Source organism: Stegostoma tigrinum, chromosome 18 (genome assembly GCF_030684315.1).
Source record: "Stegostoma tigrinum isolate sSteTig4 chromosome 18, sSteTig4.hap1, whole genome shotgun sequence".
Taxonomy (NCBI): Eukaryota; Metazoa; Chordata; class Chondrichthyes; order Orectolobiformes; family Stegostomatidae; genus Stegostoma; species Stegostoma tigrinum.
In genome coordinates this window covers 40,632,308-40,650,092 of record NC_081371.1, presented here as the reverse complement: position 1 = coordinate 40,650,092, position 17,785 = coordinate 40,632,308, and the positions used below count along the sequence as shown (strand labels likewise).

The window sequence follows — 17,785 nt, the reverse complement described above, 5'->3', positions numbered from 1 at the left end:
GTCAGTCTTCCATTTAGTTACAAATTGGCACATTGTAAACATGTGCTTCCTAACCTAAACATATCACTGTTTCAGTAATATCTCTGTATGTGCTCGAGTGAAACCTTAATTAATGCCCACAACTTTCATATAATTAAACATCATTTATATACAATTGTTATGATTTCAATTTGAACCATAATTTCAGTAGAATCCAAAAACCTAGGTATTTATTGAAAAAATGAAACCACAATGACGTTTGATCTACAATTAAAAAGAATTCTAAACTCCAAACTAAGCTGCTCTAATGGAACATCAACTCTGGGCTAATGCACCCATATAATTAACTTGCTGAACTTTTTTTTACCCGTGTTAATTTCCCAGATAACTTGATCATTCAATCAACTATTAGAATCCCGCAATTCTTTTTTTAACCAGAAATCAGATCCTAATTTTTTAAACAGTCCCCCAGTCCACACAAAATATCGTTTCTTTCTCCTAACCAACCATCAGACATCACACAATTAACACCTCTTATCCATCTTGAAATAACCAAGTTGGGAATGTGCACTGATATTTGACCCAACCAATTCTGGCTCATCACAGAATTTGAAGACCTAATTATTAAGTGCACAAAGTTCCCAATTTACCCATCCGAGAACAGAGACCAGATTTCTGCAATGAGTAAGAACTACTGTTTATTAAAAACAAATTTCTAACCATAAGTTAAACAGTTGAGTTTTTATTCATTGTCCATGTTCGTAGTCCTCTAGTCAGGTTTCAATCCTGAGATAACAAAATTCACCAAAGCCATATCTAACACCTAAGTGAGTATGACAAAGATAAACCAATTCTCCTCATTTTTCATGTAGACACTATTCATTGTCATCTGGCTGGGTGGGATTGCTGTGTCTCCAATCTCACCTATCTATTGTAGTCAATGAATCATCTGTTGTTGATTCTCCTTCTGCTTCCCATTATGGCCTTAGCAGAAAACAGAAACGTTAAAAATATAAATTATTGACATTCATTAGTATTACTATTGCTGAATACTAGCATCAACACCCCAAGGGTTACAGTTGACCAGGAACTGAATTGGACTAGCCCTTTAAACACTGACCGCAAGAGCAAATCAGAGACTAGGAGATTTTGTGGTGAATAACTCACTTGCTGTCTCCCCAGTACTTGTTCACCTTCTATAAAGCACAAGTCAGGAGTGTGATGAAGTATTCTCCACTTGCCTGAATGAGTACAGCTCTAACAACAGTCGAAGATACCAGACACTATCCAGGACAAAGCAGCATATCTGTTTGGCATCACAGCAGCACCTTTAGCATTTGTGGGCGTTGCACAGTGGTGACAGTGTGTACTATCACCAAGATATATTACAGCAACTCACCAATGCTTCTTCAACGGTGTCTTTTAAACCTGTGCCGTCTATCACCTAGAAAGTTAGGGAGAGCAGATGATTGGGGGCAGTACCACCTGCAATTTTTTCTGCAAGCTACACTTGGCAGTGTATCATAATTTTTCATTGTCACTAGGTTAAAATCACGGAATTCCCTTACTAACACCACTGGAAGTACACTAAAACCCGAATGCCTGTAGATGTTCAACAAGGTTGATCAGCTCCACGTTCTCAGTTACAGTTGGGGATGGGAGTAACGCTGGTCTAACCTGCAGTGTCACATTCCAGGAACCAACTTAGAAAAATAAATGTTATTCCTCAAGATTACGTGTTTGAAACAGACTTTTATTGTAGAAGTGTTAAACAAAGCAATTTCTACCAATTACACTATATTTCATAAACACTAATTCTAAGTCTGAAAATCTCAACATCACTGTCTTGATTCTACATTAATTTCCACCCAGAAGTTTTCTGTACTCAGAGGGATGTGTTTGCTTGGGTCCTTCCATTCACATTTAGCTAGGAACTGTTCAACTCTTCTTTGCCTCACGTATGTAGATTTCCCAACTCAAACGTTGGCTTCTCTGCCCTTACCTAGTTCCTCCATATTACAAAACACATTTTTTGGTTTTTAGCAAACTTCTGCTACTGCAGTACTTCTGCAGCTTATGTTAAGCACTGTCTGCTTGTCTCAAAGCTGCTTCTAGGCTGACTACTTGTACATGTTTCCCACAGAAAAAATTCAAATCCAAAAAGCATCCTCCATATAATCTATCATCATGGCTGTATGACAGATCTGAAATGTCTCAAATAAAGATTTAAATTAATTATCTCAAACATTTCTTTTGTTCTGGTTAACCACAAGAAACCCTTGAAGAATGACTTAACTGAAATTTACAAAAAAAGTGTTTTAAGTACATAAAAAAATGAATGACCTACTCTGTCACAGAAATCTAATCAGAAGTTTTAATTTGAATCTAATTTGAATAATCTAATCAGTCTAGGAGTTTCTCCACCCTGATTACATATCCTCATCGTATATCAGCAGCTGTTAAGAAGTTTTACAGAGGAGGGCACAAATGTGTTCAGGAGCTGATTTGACCTGGATCTGAGAGATTGTCGCCTTTTCTCTGAATCAATCACAGCCATCTTCCTTTGTGTTAGGTTGTGACTGCAATCAGTGAGAATTTTCCCTTCATTCCTGAACACTTCAGTTTTCCCCTGGTTCCTTGATGCCACCCTTGGGCAAATTCTGCCTTGATGTCCAGGGCAGTCGTACCCAAGTCACGTCTACATTTCAGATATATTATCCATATTTGGACCAAAGCTGAAATGTGGACTGAGGGCTGGTGCCCATGGCAGAACCCAAACTGAGTGTTGATGATTGCATTATTGCTGAGTTAGGAGATGCTCGGTAGCCAGGTCACTGACATTTTACATAGCCTCGCTGATGATTCAGATGTGCTAGTAATTGATTGGGTTGGATTTGTCATTTTTACTTGTGGACAAGACATACCGAGGCAATTTTCACGTCACTCGGCAGTTGCCAGTGTTGTAGCTGTACTGGAAAAGCATATTTAAGGACGTGCCTAATTTTGGACCACAAGTTTTGATTTATTAAAACTGGGATGTTACTAAGTCCTATAACCTTTTGCTGTAACGACTGCTTTCAACAAATTCTTGATGTTGTTGGGAACAAATAAAATCCCATTGCTTCAGTAAAACAAAGATAACAATTAACAGTCGAGATTGATATTTCTCAATTTGCATAGCCACATGTGAATATTACAAATGAAGTTGGCATTGGAGAGACGGATAGAAGTGTTGGTTTTCTGCTGCATTCGTACATCCAGAGGACGTTTGGCTCTATTCTCATCAAGTGTTGAAACCACTTGATGACAGACACCTCCATATGGGTCTGTCCAATTTTTTTTTCAGTTCAGTTAGGTTGGCTTTCATGTTATCTTCAAATCTAAGTTTGAAATGTCCTCGGCTGTGGGTTCCTATGCTCAGCTGTCTGCAGTGTACTGCCTTTGGCGTTCAGCAATCTTTCATGCAAGCCATGTGACCACCCCAGCAACGCTGAGTAAAAACCAAAAGAACTGCAGATCAGGAACAAAAACAGAAGTTGCTGGAAAGCTTAGCAGGTGTGGCAGCATCTGAAGAGAAAATCAGAGCTTATGTTTTGGGTCTGGTGACCCTTCCTCAGAACCGATCTCTGGTGAGCATACACTCATGCCAGGTACACATGATTTTACATGATCCTTGGTATTGAGAATTTTGTCCTGTCACCTGATGTTGCAAATAGATCACAGACAGTAAAGACGGATTGCTTCTGTTTGCTAATATGAATTGTGTTCAGCTGCAGCTCCTGATTTGTTAAATGGAGTGCCTGGATCTGTGGATGATGTAGGTATGAAGATGATAAAGAAGCATACTGCATGCTTGCCTGCATTGTTTGAGGCATTGAGTATAAAAATTGGCAAGTCATGTGGTAACTGCACAAGATTTTAGTGAGACCACATTTGGAGTCCTATGCACGGTTTTGGTCGCTGCAGTGTGGGAACGATGTTGAGGCTTTGGAGAGGGTGCAAAAGAGGATACCAGGATATTGCCTGGATTGGACTGTATTAGCTATAAGGTGAGACTGGACAAACTTGGGTTGTTTTTAGTAGAGCATCGGAGGCTGAGTGGGGAGAGTTGGGGGGTGGTGGCGGCGTGGTGTGTGAAGCAACCTGATATAAGTACATAAAATTATGCAGGACATGGATCGGTTGAATAGTCGGGATCTCATTCCACGGGTGGAAGTCTCAAAGACTTGGCATAGGTTAGGGTGAGAGGGGGAAAGTTTAAAGAGGATGTGTGAGAAAAGTTTTTTTTAAAACAGTGGGTGGTAGGTGTCTGGAATGTGCTGCCAGGGGAGGTTGTAGGAGCATTATGAAAGCAAAGTTTAAGAGCTGTTTAGGCAGACACATGAGCAGATGGAGAAAAGAGGGATTCAGACAGTTTACAGGCAGATGGGATTAGTTTAGAATAACATCATGGTTGCCACAGATGTGGTGGGCTAAGGACATGTCCCTATGCTGTACTGTAGTATATTCGATGAAATGGATTGGAGACAGCTAAGTGCCAAGTTAACCACAGTGGTGGGGAATCCTTGGTTGAGAATAAAGATGTACACTAGCTTTGGAGAAGGACCAGAGAGGAGTTTACAGGAATGATCCTGGAGGTGAATGGCTTGTCATTTGCGGAGCAATTCTGAGCTCTGGGTCTGTATTCAATAGAGTTTAGAAGGTTGAGGAGTTTTAATTGAAACTTACAGAATATTGAGAGGCCTGGATAGAGTGAACGTGGAGAAGATCTTTCCACTAGGAGAGACTAGGACCCAAAGGCATGGCCTCAGAGCGAAGAGATGATCTTTGCAAACTGAGATGAGGAGGAATTTATGCACTCAGAGGGTAGCGAATCTGGAAGTCGTTGCTTCAGAAGGCTATGGAAGCCAGATCACTGAGTGTATTTAAGACAGAGATAGATGAGTTATTGATTAGCAAGGGATTCAAAAGTTATGGGGATAAGACCAGAGAATAAGGTTAAGAAATGTATCAGCCATGATCGAATAGTGGAGCAGACTCTGCTAGATGGCCTAATTCTGCTGCTATATCTTATGGTTTTTATGGTCGTTCTGAGCACTCGGGACCCCCTCCCTGCTGTGGAAATTGGCATTATCAGGAGAGATGATTCTCATTTCTCACCCCGCCAACATCTGTATCCAAAGAGTTGTAAACCACCATTTTTGCCACCTCCATACACATAATCCCCTCTCCTTGTCAGCATTTCATGAGGACTGTTCCCTCTGTGTTGCCCTGGTTCACACCTCCTCCTCAACCCCCAATACTTTCCCAGATTCCCATGACACACCCTTGCAGAAGGGGCAACATTTGACCGAAATACCTCCTCTCTATTCACTATTGAAGACTCCAAACACACCTTTCAGATAAACCAGTGATTTACCTGCACTTCACTCAATCTAGTCTTTTGTATTTGTTGCTCATAATGTGGTATCCTGTACACTGGGTAGACAAAATGCAGACTGCATGGCTGCTTCACAGAATACGTCTGTTCTGTATGTAAAAATGAACCCAAGTTTCCAGTTGCTTCCACTTCAACACACCCCTGTGCACCCCGACCAACATTTTGGTCTCAGCCTTACTGCAGTGCACCGGCAGCAAGGCTCAGCGCAAGCTGGAAGAATTATCTCATTATCCAGATGAGAACCCTACAACATTTAGCATTTAATATCGAATTCAATAATCTTAGAAGTGAATACCTCCTTCCATGTCTTCCAGACTCTGATGAAGAGTCAGTGGCCTCAAAACGTTAACTCTGCTTACTTTCAACAGAATCTTCCAGACCTGATGAGTTTCTCCAGCAATTTCTTTCAGATGTCAGTATCTGTGTATCTTTGTTTTATTTCACAATTTATACTGTTTCAGAAGTAGATCTCACAATATGGTTCACTTACTCTTGCTAGCAGCTATGTTTATTCATCTGCAAGCTCCAGTTCTAAAAAGGTTGCATAGTCATTGAGCATCTTCAATGAAACAAAAGGTTGGGGAATGCTGTTCCTTGGTGCATTCCTCTTGACACAGCTCACATTATAAGTCAATTTGCTTTTTTTTAAATATAAACAAAAATTTTTGTGGTAGCTGTTCCTTGGTACATTCTCCAGGGCAGTGCCTCAAGCAATCAGTGTCCACTTGTTTACCAGTTGGCTCCCTGTTTCTTATGCAGTGTACATTGTTCTCTTTAAAAATTGGTATTTGTACCCCTGCCCTGACCAGTGCAAGACAGACCTTTTTGATAACATGACTTCTTTTTCCAGAACTTTTCAGGGTCTATGTTCAAAAGTGAATGCAAGTTGGTTTTATTTTGCTATTCATTATGAGCACACTTGTAAAGTTTCTGAAACTTTTCTATTAGATTTTTTCCAAATAATTTTGAAACTAACAAAAATTATTGCAGATTAATGAAAAATTATTACGTTAGCTATTCCACTGTTGTAATTCATTATGGATCTGTTTGGATACTTTGCATTTGATCTAATTACTCAATCTGCATTAGCTAACAAATAAGATGGCTCATGCATTTTTTGGGTAGGTAACACTTTATTTTGTTTTGGGATTTTGGTTCTTTTCAGAATCAAAAATCTTGAAGATCTGATTTCTGATGAAGCACCAGGGCGTCTAGTAAATAATTATGTGACCACGTTTCTTGGCAATTAAACAGCCGGAAAGCAAATGACTAAAAAAGAAATAACTTAAAGGCAAAAGTAAGTTATGAGTGTGACTGTGTTCTAATGCAGATTTTTTTAGTTTGCAATTTTTAGTTCTAGAACAATATAGCTGCAGAGCAAGGGGCATCTTTTTCCATGCAGAAGTCATTTGAAATTTGGTGTGCTGGCTGAAAATGTATATGAGGGCGAGAGAAACTCAGTTGAAGCACCAGTTTAGTTGTTACCTAAGGTGGCTATGTTTAAGAAGCTAACTAGCACTGTGTTGAATTGGGAGTCGAAAACAGTTGGTTGGTTGGAAGAGATTTGAAGGGAAAAGCATGCTGCAAGTAAGAGGATGACTAAAATAATTTCAGCTCTGAAAAGAATATTTGAATCATCAAGTGATCAATTTTCCAAGTTCTGATAAGTACATTTCTTCAGTTCTGGAGGTGCAGGTTGAAATTGGATTTAGAAAATTTAAAAACCATGTTCATTCGACTTTTGAAATATTTAGTATCAACGGCCGGTTTTTGATTCAGTAGGCGTTACAAGCCCTTCTGCACACTGTATTTATTCCAACCAACTAACACCAAACTACACTAATCCCATTAACCTGCACTTGGTCCGTAGCTAACTATACCCTGGCATTTAAGTACTGATCCAGATGCTCCTTAAATGTTGTGAGAGTATTTGCCCCCATCACCGTCTCAGGTAGCATGCTCCATGTTTCTACCACCTTTTTGGATTTTATTTAGTAAAATTATTTTGATTAAGACTGTGAACTTTTGTAGCTTCATTCTTTAGTCGCAATACCTCTGGACTTTCAGGTACAAAATAGGTTGTTGCTCTCTGCTGAGATCATAATAATTGGCTGCCTCACAGGCTCATAACCCAACTAAATGTTAGCTCAGATAACAAAGTGTGAAGCTGGATGAACACAGCAGGCCAAGCAGCATCTCAGGAGCACAAAAGCTGACGTTTGGGGCCTAGACCCTTCATCAGAGAGGGGGATGGGAAGAGGGTTTTGAAATAAATAGGAAGAGAGGGGAAGGCGGACCGAAGATGGAGAGAAAAGAAGATAGGTGGAGAGGAGAGTATAGGTGGGGAGGGGATAGGTCAGTCCAGGGAAGACGGACAGGTGAAGGAGGCGGGATGAGATTAGTAGGTAGGAAATGGAGGTGTGGCTTGAGGTGGGAGTAGGGGATAGGTGAGAGGAAGAACAGGTTAGGGAGGTGGGGACAAGCTGGGCTGGTTTTGGGATGCAGTGGGGGGAGGGGAGATTTTGAAGCTTGTGAAGTCCACATTGATACCATTGAGCTGCAGGGTTCCCAAGCGGAATATGAGTTGCTGTTCCTGCAACCTTCGAGTGGCATCATTGTGGCACTGCAGGAGGCCCATGATGGACATGTTGTGTAAGGAAAGGGGAGGTGCAGTTGTTCATTGCGACCCAAGCAGAGGTGCTATGCAAAGCGGTCCCCAAGCCTCCGCTTGGTTTCCCCAATGTAGAGGAAGCCACACTGGGTACAGTGGATACAGTATACCACATTGGCAGATGTGCAGGTGAACATCTGCTTAATATGGAAAGTCATCTTGGGGCCTGGGATGGGGGTGACGGAGGTGGTGTGGGGACAAGTGTAGCATTTCCTGCGGTTGCAGGGGAAGGTGCCGGGTGTGGTGGGGTTGGAGGCGAGTGTGGAGCAGACAAGGGAGTCACGGAGAGTGGTTTCTCCGGAAGGCAGACGAGGGTGGGGATGGAAAAATGTCTTGGGTGGTGGGGTCGGATTGTAGATGGCGGAAGTGTTGGAGGATGATGCATTGTATCTGGAGGTTGGTGGGGTGGTAGGTGAGGATGAGGGGGATCCTCTTAGGGCAGTTGTTGCAGGGACGGGTTGTGAGGGATGTGTTGCGGGAAATGCGGGAGACGTGGTCAAGGGTGTTCTTGACCACTGCAGGGGTAAAGTTGAGGTCCTTGAAGAACGTGGACATCTGGGATGTGCGGGAGTGGAATGCCTCATCGTGGGACCAGATGTGGCAGAGGCGAAGGAATTGGGAATAGGGGATGGAATTTTTTCAGGATGTTAGTTCACACCATTGAGAAACACCCAAGACTTTTAACTAAAATCTTTTGATATTAACGAAAGATAATTCCGTGAACAAATACAGTCCTATTGTTGTAAAACAAGTTATTTTAGGATTTTAGTTTTTATCTTTTTTATACATTACAAATTACTGAAACTGTACTGAAAAAACAATGATTTTATTTCACAAAATATTTTGAGTTCCACCTAGTGTGCGGATTTTGCAATTACACAGTAATAACAAATTTACAGATAGTTTTCAATTATCGACCTGTATATATGAAGTTATATGGAAAAACTAATCTAAAAATAACTGTAGAAATTAATGCTTTGTAGATTGGGATTGAAGATAGAGATAATTAAGTGTAAAAAAACAAACTTGTGACTTTCTATTTTTAGGCACCGAGCAAATTTTTCACTGCTCCTCATTTGTCTGACTGTGACATTTGAGCTGAGTGAGGACCATGCCACTGGTTGACTGAATTCTCAGCAGGTGACCTGGTAATGTGCAGGGTGAGCATGTGTTTCATTAACCTTGTTTTCTTTAAAGGTAACCTGCCATTTTTAAAAAGGGCCAACAATATTTTCATCTCCACCTTCAATATATTCAACAATGGACCATCCACAACCCTTTAGTGAAGCTCTGTTTTCATGTCTGGGGTCAGAGTCCTGGTGAATGTTAAAGTAGGGGAGGCCTAGCAGAGCCTATTAATGTTACTACAACGTGAAATAGGTCAGAGAGCATTGAAGAGGTCAGGATTATAGCTTCAGCATAGTAGATAAATAGACAACTTTGAGAAGGGGGCAGTCAGTGCAGGATTGTGATTGTTGTACTTAAATGCATTCTGTCTACAAAACAAGATAAATGAGCTTGTAGTGCAGATTGAAATTGGCAGCTATAATGTTGTGGGTATCACAGATGTGGCTGCAAAGGAATCAGGGCTAGGAACTAAATATCCAAGGATATGTGTTCTATCAACAGGATAGACAGATAGGCAGAGAGGACGGTGTTGTCTTGTTAGTAAGAAATTAAATTAACTCGATAGCAGGAAGCAGCATACAATCAGAAAGTATAGAACCTGTGCAGGTAGAGTTGACGAACACCAAAGGAGAAAAGAACCTTGATAGGGCTTATGTACAAGGTATCCTAGCTGTAGTCAGGAAGTGGAGAACCCAATGAATCAAGACCAGAAAATGTTTGCAAAACAGGCATTATTGCAATAATCATGGGGACTTCAATATACAGGTGGATTGGGAAAATTAGGTAGGGAGCACATCTCGAAAAAAGGAATTCATGGAATGTTTACAAGATTTTTTTCAATGTGGCCTTTTCTTTTGGACATAATTTCCGTATACAGCTTGTTTCTACCAGCAGTTTGTTGCTTTGTGACTCATTTTGTTCCACACTGGCAGTTTTGAGTCTGCATTGGTGCTCCTCTCTGAGATTCCATTTTGTGAACTGTCTCAGGCATTATTCAGTGAATTTTCATGCTCAAGCTTAGCTGTTTAACTTTTTTGGCTGCTATTTCCATCTTAGAACATATACCAAGATAATAAAATGTGAGGCTGGATGAACACAGCAGGCCAAGCAGCATCTCAGGAGCACAAAAGCTGACGTTTCGGGCCTAGACCCTTGGGTCTAGGCCCGAAACGTCAGCTTTTGTGCTCCTGAGATGCTGCTTGGCCTGCTGTGTTCATCCAGCCTCACATTTTATTATCTTGGAATTCTCCAGCATCTGCAGTTCCCGTTATCTCTTAGAACATATACCAGTCCATTTCTGATAGCATCATTTAAGTTGTCTCCGTATTCGCAAAATTCTGCTAACTTCTTTAAAATGGCTACATACTGGGAGATGGATTCACCATCATGCTGGTCGTGTTTGTGGAATCTGAACCTTACAGCATTTGCCAATGGATTTTGGTGAAAAATAATTCTGTAGGATTCCTACTATTTCTTCATGATTTTGGAACTGGCTTCTGCAGCTGTACCAGACACCTCCGGAGATGAACAAGTTCTTTTCCCCAGTATACTCAGGAGTGCAGAGATGACTTGATCTGATTTAATTTTGCTAGTTTGGATAAAATAATGGAACCTCTCTGTGTTGGAGTCCCAGCTCTCTATAGCTAGATCACTCGGCCCTACAGCACCAAAATTTCCTTCCACTTTATGTATGTTTTTAATATGGAAAGAACTTGGAAATGTACCACAAAAGGTTTAGCTTGCTTTTTTCAGTTTAAAATAAGGTATTTGGGGCTGCAGTAGTTACCCTCCAATTTGTAGGAACTGTTCTGCAGTCTATAGAATCTTGAAAGATGACCGCCATTTAATCCACAGTTTCTAGGGCCACTTCCTTAAAGTACTTTGTGATGTAGATTATCTGGCCTGGGGGATTTATCAGCATCCAGTCCTATCAATTTCCCCAACTCCATTTTCCTACTCATACTGATTTCCTTGACACTTAGCCCAGTTTGTTACTTATGTCTTCTCTTGTGAACACAGAACCAAAGTAAGTATTTAGATATCATGTGATGGAAACTCCCCATTGTGAAAAGCTATGATTATAAGAAAACCTGTTTGTTATGAAATGTAGCAACATCAAGAGGGTCTGAAGGATGGAACAACAAATCTCTTCGTAATGGCAAGAAGTAATTAGTAATAATCTTTTCATAATAAACTGTATTGTTGGCCATGTGATTTCAATGCTGATTTGTATAACACATACATGTGCAGTTTCATACATTTTATATAATGTTTAGAAGGATGGTCAGTTTAAAAGCTCGAGTGGAAGTATATTTGAAGTGCTTTGTTTCCTTGGTTACTAACTGGTGGTCAGCACTTGCTAAATAAGTGTATTGCTTTGAAGTACTTTTTGCTGCTATTGTGTGCATGTGAGTAAAGTAATTTAGTTATAATAGGTAATTAAAATTATGTTCATCACATCAGTTGCACTTGAATGTATTTGGGCAATACAGTTTTTTTCAACTTCAATAATTTATTTTACCTGTAGATGGTGCTATTAAATCACTAATTCTAAATCGATTGTCCAAACTTAGTGAAACTGGGCAGATAATAATGGTTCACTAAAATTAGATTTGAAGGCCCTGTATGTTTTAATTGCTGAACTTGATTTGAATACTGTCACTCAGCTGGTCAGTCATTTCTGGAAGAAGGTGCCAGTTAGTTGTCAGGGAAGGAACAATAATCAGGAAGTTGAGAAGTTATTTCCTGACTTCAGGAAAAGGATATCACAGAAAGGAGCTCCCCAGGGTGGAGAGTGGTTACAAATCCCAGAATTTTGCATTTGGAGAGGACAGCTTAGCCCAGACCTAGGTTATTTTTGTGACCCTGGAGGAGGACACTTGCTTCTGTTCACTCTTTATTGGGAAGTTTTGTACCTTTTTTCAAAAACAGAACCCCAAAACAGTTTTACTGTGCAATTGATAATAAAATGTGAGGCTGGATGAACACAGCAGGCCCAGCAGCATCTCAGGAGCACAAAAGCTGACGTTTCGGGCCTAGACCCTTCATCAGAGAGGGGGATGGGGTGAGGGTTCTGGAATAAATAGGGAGAGAGGGGGAGGTGGACCGAAGATGGAGAGAAAAGAAGAGAGGTGGAGAGGAGAGTATAGGTGGGGAGGTAGGGAGGGGATATTACTGTGCATTTGCTCACTTTTCATTCTTTGCACATCCGCACCTAACACTACATTATGTTGGATTTTACTGTGCAGGAGTGTGTGGGTGTAGTGTTAAAACTGGCAAAGTTGATAGCAGGTTATGAATCTGGTTTCAAGCTGTCAACTTTGGAATTTTAGTGCAGTAGTTTTGGTGCATAAATTCCCATCGAAGAAGTAGCTTGTGAATTAGCATATGCTAATCACTAATTTAGGGGATAGTGACACAATCTTGCCTTCCTTCCACACTGGAGCCGTATATTTTCTGGTCCCTGAAACTTGCCAGTGAAAGCAAGGTACCAACTGAGAGGCCTGAATTAATCTCAGAGAGGATTATTTAAATTCATTGAGAGGATAGAGGTGACACGATGGCTCAGTGGTTAGCACTGTTGCCTCACATCGCCAGACACCCACGTTCAGTTCCACCCTCAGACAACTGTCTGTGAGGAGTTTGCACATTCTCCCCATGTCTGCATGGGTTTCCTCCACGTGCTCCAGTTTTTCCTCCCACAGTTGAAAGATGTGCTGCTTAGGTGGATTGGCCATGCTAAATTGTCCATAGTGTTCAGGATGTGAAGATTAGGTGGGTTTTAGTGGGGTTGGTCTGAGTGGGATGCTTTGAGGTTCAGTGTGGGCTTGTTGGGTCCACACTGGAGGGATTCTATGATAGTAGCATGCAGGCTTTACTGGCCCAGCTAGCATTTATTGCATATGCATAATTGCTCTTGAGAAGATGATGCTGAGCTGACTCTTGAACTACTGCAATCCCTCTTAATGTAGGCGCATTCACAGTGCTCACCTCAATTTGAGAAAAATAATTATAATTATTTCTTCAAGCTTTTTTAGATTACCTAGGTGCAAGAGAGATTTTAAACTTTTTTTTGCAATCATCAGATTTCTGAGAAGATTAATAATTTCTTTCGAACTTATGACTGGCCAGTTATAGTTTGTGAAAAGACTAATTGATACATGACTTTTTAAAATTATTTATTTTTACATAGAATGCTATAAAAGTAGAACTACAGTGCTGTTTTGTTATGCTTCACTGAGGTAACACTTTGCAAGTCCAAGTCCTACTATCTATGGAGCAGCCATAAAAGTCAAAAAATGTTGTAAAAGTGCACAAAGTTCCAAAGTGTTTCTGTCTTTTTAGACATGGGTTGACAGGAAGCATAGATCAGGTTTCTCTATTTAAGAAGCAGCACTGTTTGTTACAAGTAAATAGATTCTAGCTACAGATAAATAATAATGAAACAACATATATACCAGTTAAAGCTCTAATCCCTTACAAAATTTCCCTTACATACAGTAAGACAGATAGGAAAAAGAGTGTCATTGGTGAAGGGAAACTCTAGGAATGGTCCCTCTCTGCAGGGTTCACTGAGATGATCGTTTTGCCTTGTCTGGTACTGTTGCTTCTCAATCTGTCTTTCCGGTGCTTACACTTCTTGCAGGAGGTACAGGGTAACTGGTTCATATTTTTCATGCCTCTCGCTTACTAGTTAAGAGCCAATTGATGAGGGAAAATAAACTGGTTTTCTTCAGGCTTGAGATGGCTTTGACTGCAGAGAGAAGGAAAATTCCTGACCCAAGCATGCACACCCACAAGATGCTCAGCTCCTCGAGAGCCAATCACATAGTTGTTTGAAGGCAGAAGATCTTTGTCATCAACAATTGGGTGCCATTTGTAGACCACGCAGCAAATTGTTGATAGTATGGATCACTTTGCTTGAAGATACAGGTGTTTATCGCACATGCAATGTGTTAGGTATGTTACTTTCGAAAGTGCTGCAATTCTTTCCAGATCTTCCTATCCTTTCATGTTTATAAAATGTCCTTTTCCCATTTCAATTCACAATCAGAAGTACAGAAAAAGTAAATTGATACTGTCTTTACAATTTTGGCACTTTGACAATGAAGGAATGGTGATTTACTTCCAAGTCAGGATGATGAATGGCTTGGAGAAGAATTTGCAGGTAGTGGCATTCCCATGTATCTGCTACACTTCTCCTCCTAGTTCGTAGTACATATGTGCATGGAAAGTGCTGTCTAAGGAGGTTTGGTAAAATAATATTTTGTTGATCCTAAACTTCCTTGTAATCTTCAGCACAAGTATTATTGTTATACTGTTTATTCACTGAAAATATTGGAGAAGTTAAGAAATTAGCATTTTTAGCATATAATAAATTTATGTTAATCTGTAGTAAATTGCACTGAATACGCTTCTGTATTTAGCTTTATGACTTCTTCTGTCATTGACTTCCTCTGAGTTCATTTACATAACTGCACTATTCAACAGCACATATGTTCTTGTGTTGTGGTATTCAAGAAATTTTTTTAACTCTTACCTTTATCATTTTTGCTCACTAATGTCTGAACTTCATCTATCAATGCACTTTTCTCTCATCTAAGATTTAGTTGAGCACCTGACATCCCTCAACCCAAACCCACACACAGGTTGAGACACTGGCGTGCTCTGAGACATGCAATTTTATGTCATCGTGGCAGAATAAAAGTTTCATTGTTAAGTGTGTACAGACCAGGAGAATGCTACATCAGATGAAAAACTCAATAGTACCAAATACTACCTTCATCAACAAATGTGCAAACATCTGATGACTGTCACTTCAAACATACCACTGGAGACAACTTGCAAATTAATCAAAATGATTTGCTAAGTTTCATTGTATTCAGCAGTTAGAGCACCAGCAGCCCTCAACCATAACAACTACACATTCTTCCAGACTGCCACAAGGAATCAGTACAAAATTGGCCTTGTCCTCTCGTGGCAGATATTATGCAATGACAGATAATTGTTTTAAAAAACAGACGTTATTTCTTTGTCTGGATGTTTTCTCAAAGAGCAGGCTTGCGTGACTGGATTTAATGGCTCTTCCACATGTCTGTTTTCTGTGGAGGTTGCACATAATATCAGATGCCTGGCCCAAACTTTCTTCATTCTTGACCTGTTACTCCTAATACGAGGACTGAATAAGGCACCAGCTAGACAGCCCGCCTTTATATCAAATGCTAGTGAGCTTTTCTTGTACTTGTTATGATTCTACTGCCTTAGCCAAAATAAAAGCATCATCTCATTGTTCTCTCACCAACCCCTTTGCTTGGGGAGGCTGAATTTAAGATAACCTTTGAATTGCTTTGGTAAGGAAGAACTGCTTCTTCAGGTTTTAGTCCTAAAAATGTGTGCTGAGATTGTATTCATAACTTGAAATCAGTTTACATTGCTCATGAATTAAATTCAGTTTACTGTGCTTAAGGCTTGGAACTGTATTAAAGGATGGTATATGCATCTCCCAGCTTTTAAGACATTTCCTATGCGTGGAAGTCCTGTCAGAACAAAGGTTAGTCTGCTGATATTTGGAATGAGGTTTTTTGGATATATTAGTACAATCCTAGAATTGACTAGAGCAGAAAACTTGAAAACATTTCAAACATCAAAACTACAACTGGATTATCAACATTTAGCATGTTATGTGTGTTAAATTCTGCAAATGGTTAGATCAAAATCATTGATGTACTACTATTATTACATTACTGTTTGCCTGATCTGTTGCATTCTCAGTGTTCAACTTCTTGCAATTTGATTAAAAAATGAATTTTCTTTTCAATATTGGTTCAAGGGCAACTGATAATTGGCAAAGCAAGAGACAGATTGCTAGTTTAACAGAAGAGGTCCCCTGTCTTTCAGTGTACATATCTGTGCGAACACTGACACAATGTTATTGGTTAGATGAGTTCTGATGCTGAGCATAATCACTAGCTGCGATGAAAGCAGGTGATGATTGTTGTTGGAGCAGACAGGCAGGTCTACGACACAGTGTCAGCGCGATCTTTATTCACAGATGATCGTTGTAATTTCAACAGCTTCTCCCTTTTTTTAACATCAGTTTAAATTTCAGTAGCTATTGTAAAAGGCATAGTGAATTTTATCTTTAGATCAAACGCATTAGCTGCTGCTACAGAAGGCCATAGTCGAGAAAAGGAAAATTTCATTTGCACGTAGCAAGCAATCATACATTATAGGATTTGGAATGAGCTGAGCTTTGTGTATTTTTACATTTTGTACACTTGTGGATTAAATTTCTGTTGCATCTAATATGATTTTTTCTGAAATGAGCACGGTTGCTGACTCTGTTAAAGTTCATCCACCTAATGGAACAAGATTTTATACTTTTCAGGTAAGCGCAGTGATAGTTGCAAAACGTACAACTTCAATAATCATCTCTTCAGGATTAGATAATACAGCAGAAAATCAATAAAATGGTGCCAGATGTACTGCTTCAGTGCTCTATATATTTTAATTTAGTGTTGTGTTTGTATTTAGAATGAAGCTTTTTCACTGGATTGAAAGAGCAACGTTTTTGAAGAACTAAAGGCTGCATGAACGATTGATTTAATTGATATGTATAACTGTAGTGGAGAAATTTTTGAGATAAATACAATAATGCAAATCATTAGCAATTTAAGAAGATATTTTCATTGTAGCCATGAATTAAATTGTGCACCTTTTGAAATTGAATTTGTCTTTGTAGAATAATTCTGCTAAATCATGTCTGTTGTCCATTTTGTGATTTTTGCCTCATTCTTTGTAGTTCGATTGTAATATTGTTAGATTTTTTTTTAAATGCTGTAAAGTGTAGCGAAAATGTCTGGACAATTTTGAATGTAGCTACATTGGGTCTTCTATTTAATCTTTTCTAAGTGTGGTTCTTTTAAATGAAACATGCCTTCAGTAGTTCTTGCAGTTTTTAGGAAATCTTTGCTTTGTGGAGAATTGTTATCGTTTTGAAGAAATGTCTCACTTATTCGGCTACCATTGCTAAGCTGCATATATAACTACAACTAACCTGACATTTCATCAGTGCAATAAAATTAATCTTTGCTCTAAGAGGAGATAATGTTACAAAAACAAAATGCAATCTAGATTGAAAATACTGAATGACGTCTGAAGGCATTTTCTTTATTCGCATCAAGGAGATCTTATATATGATATACTGCTATTTTGTACGATAGCCCTTAATATTTTGCACGTTAATTTCAAATGTAAGCAGCTGGGCTGATAGTAGAGTGTTGTACCAGCGGGTGGCATTGTGGCTCAGTGATTAGTACTGGTGCCTTGTAGCTCCTCGAACCTGTGTTCAATTCTACCCTTAGGTGACTGTATATGTGGGGTTTACAAATTCTCCCCGTGTCTACGTGGGATTCTTCCCACAGTCCAAAGATTGCAGGTTAGGTGGATTGGGCAATTTAGCATGGCCACAGTTTCCATGGATGTGCAGACTATATAGATTAGCCATCTGAAATGCAGGGTTACAGGAATAGAGTAGGAGTGTAGGCCTGGTGGGATGTTCTTTGGAG

The 17,785-nt window shown here is 39.7% G+C and overlaps 1 protein-coding gene across 13 annotated transcripts in view; it reads left to right on the top strand.

The window, feature by feature from the left end:
- The window catches only part of ppfia2 (PTPRF interacting protein alpha 2), a 418,215-nt gene that overhangs the window by 42,127 nt on the left and 358,303 nt on the right, over nucleotides 1–17,785 (top strand). For 2 of the 13 annotated variants that reach the window (XM_048548313.2, XM_048548308.2), the window contains exon 1: nucleotides 16,264–16,605. The exons of the other annotated variants lie outside the window; for them this stretch is intronic. In XM_048548313.2, the coding sequence (XP_048404270.1) occupies nucleotides 16,525–16,605 (81 nt within the window). In that variant the 5' untranslated portion in view covers nucleotides 16,264–16,524. Of the gene's footprint in view, nucleotides 1–16,263; nucleotides 16,606–17,785 lie in introns of those variants that run through there. 13 annotated transcript variants of the gene reach the window in all.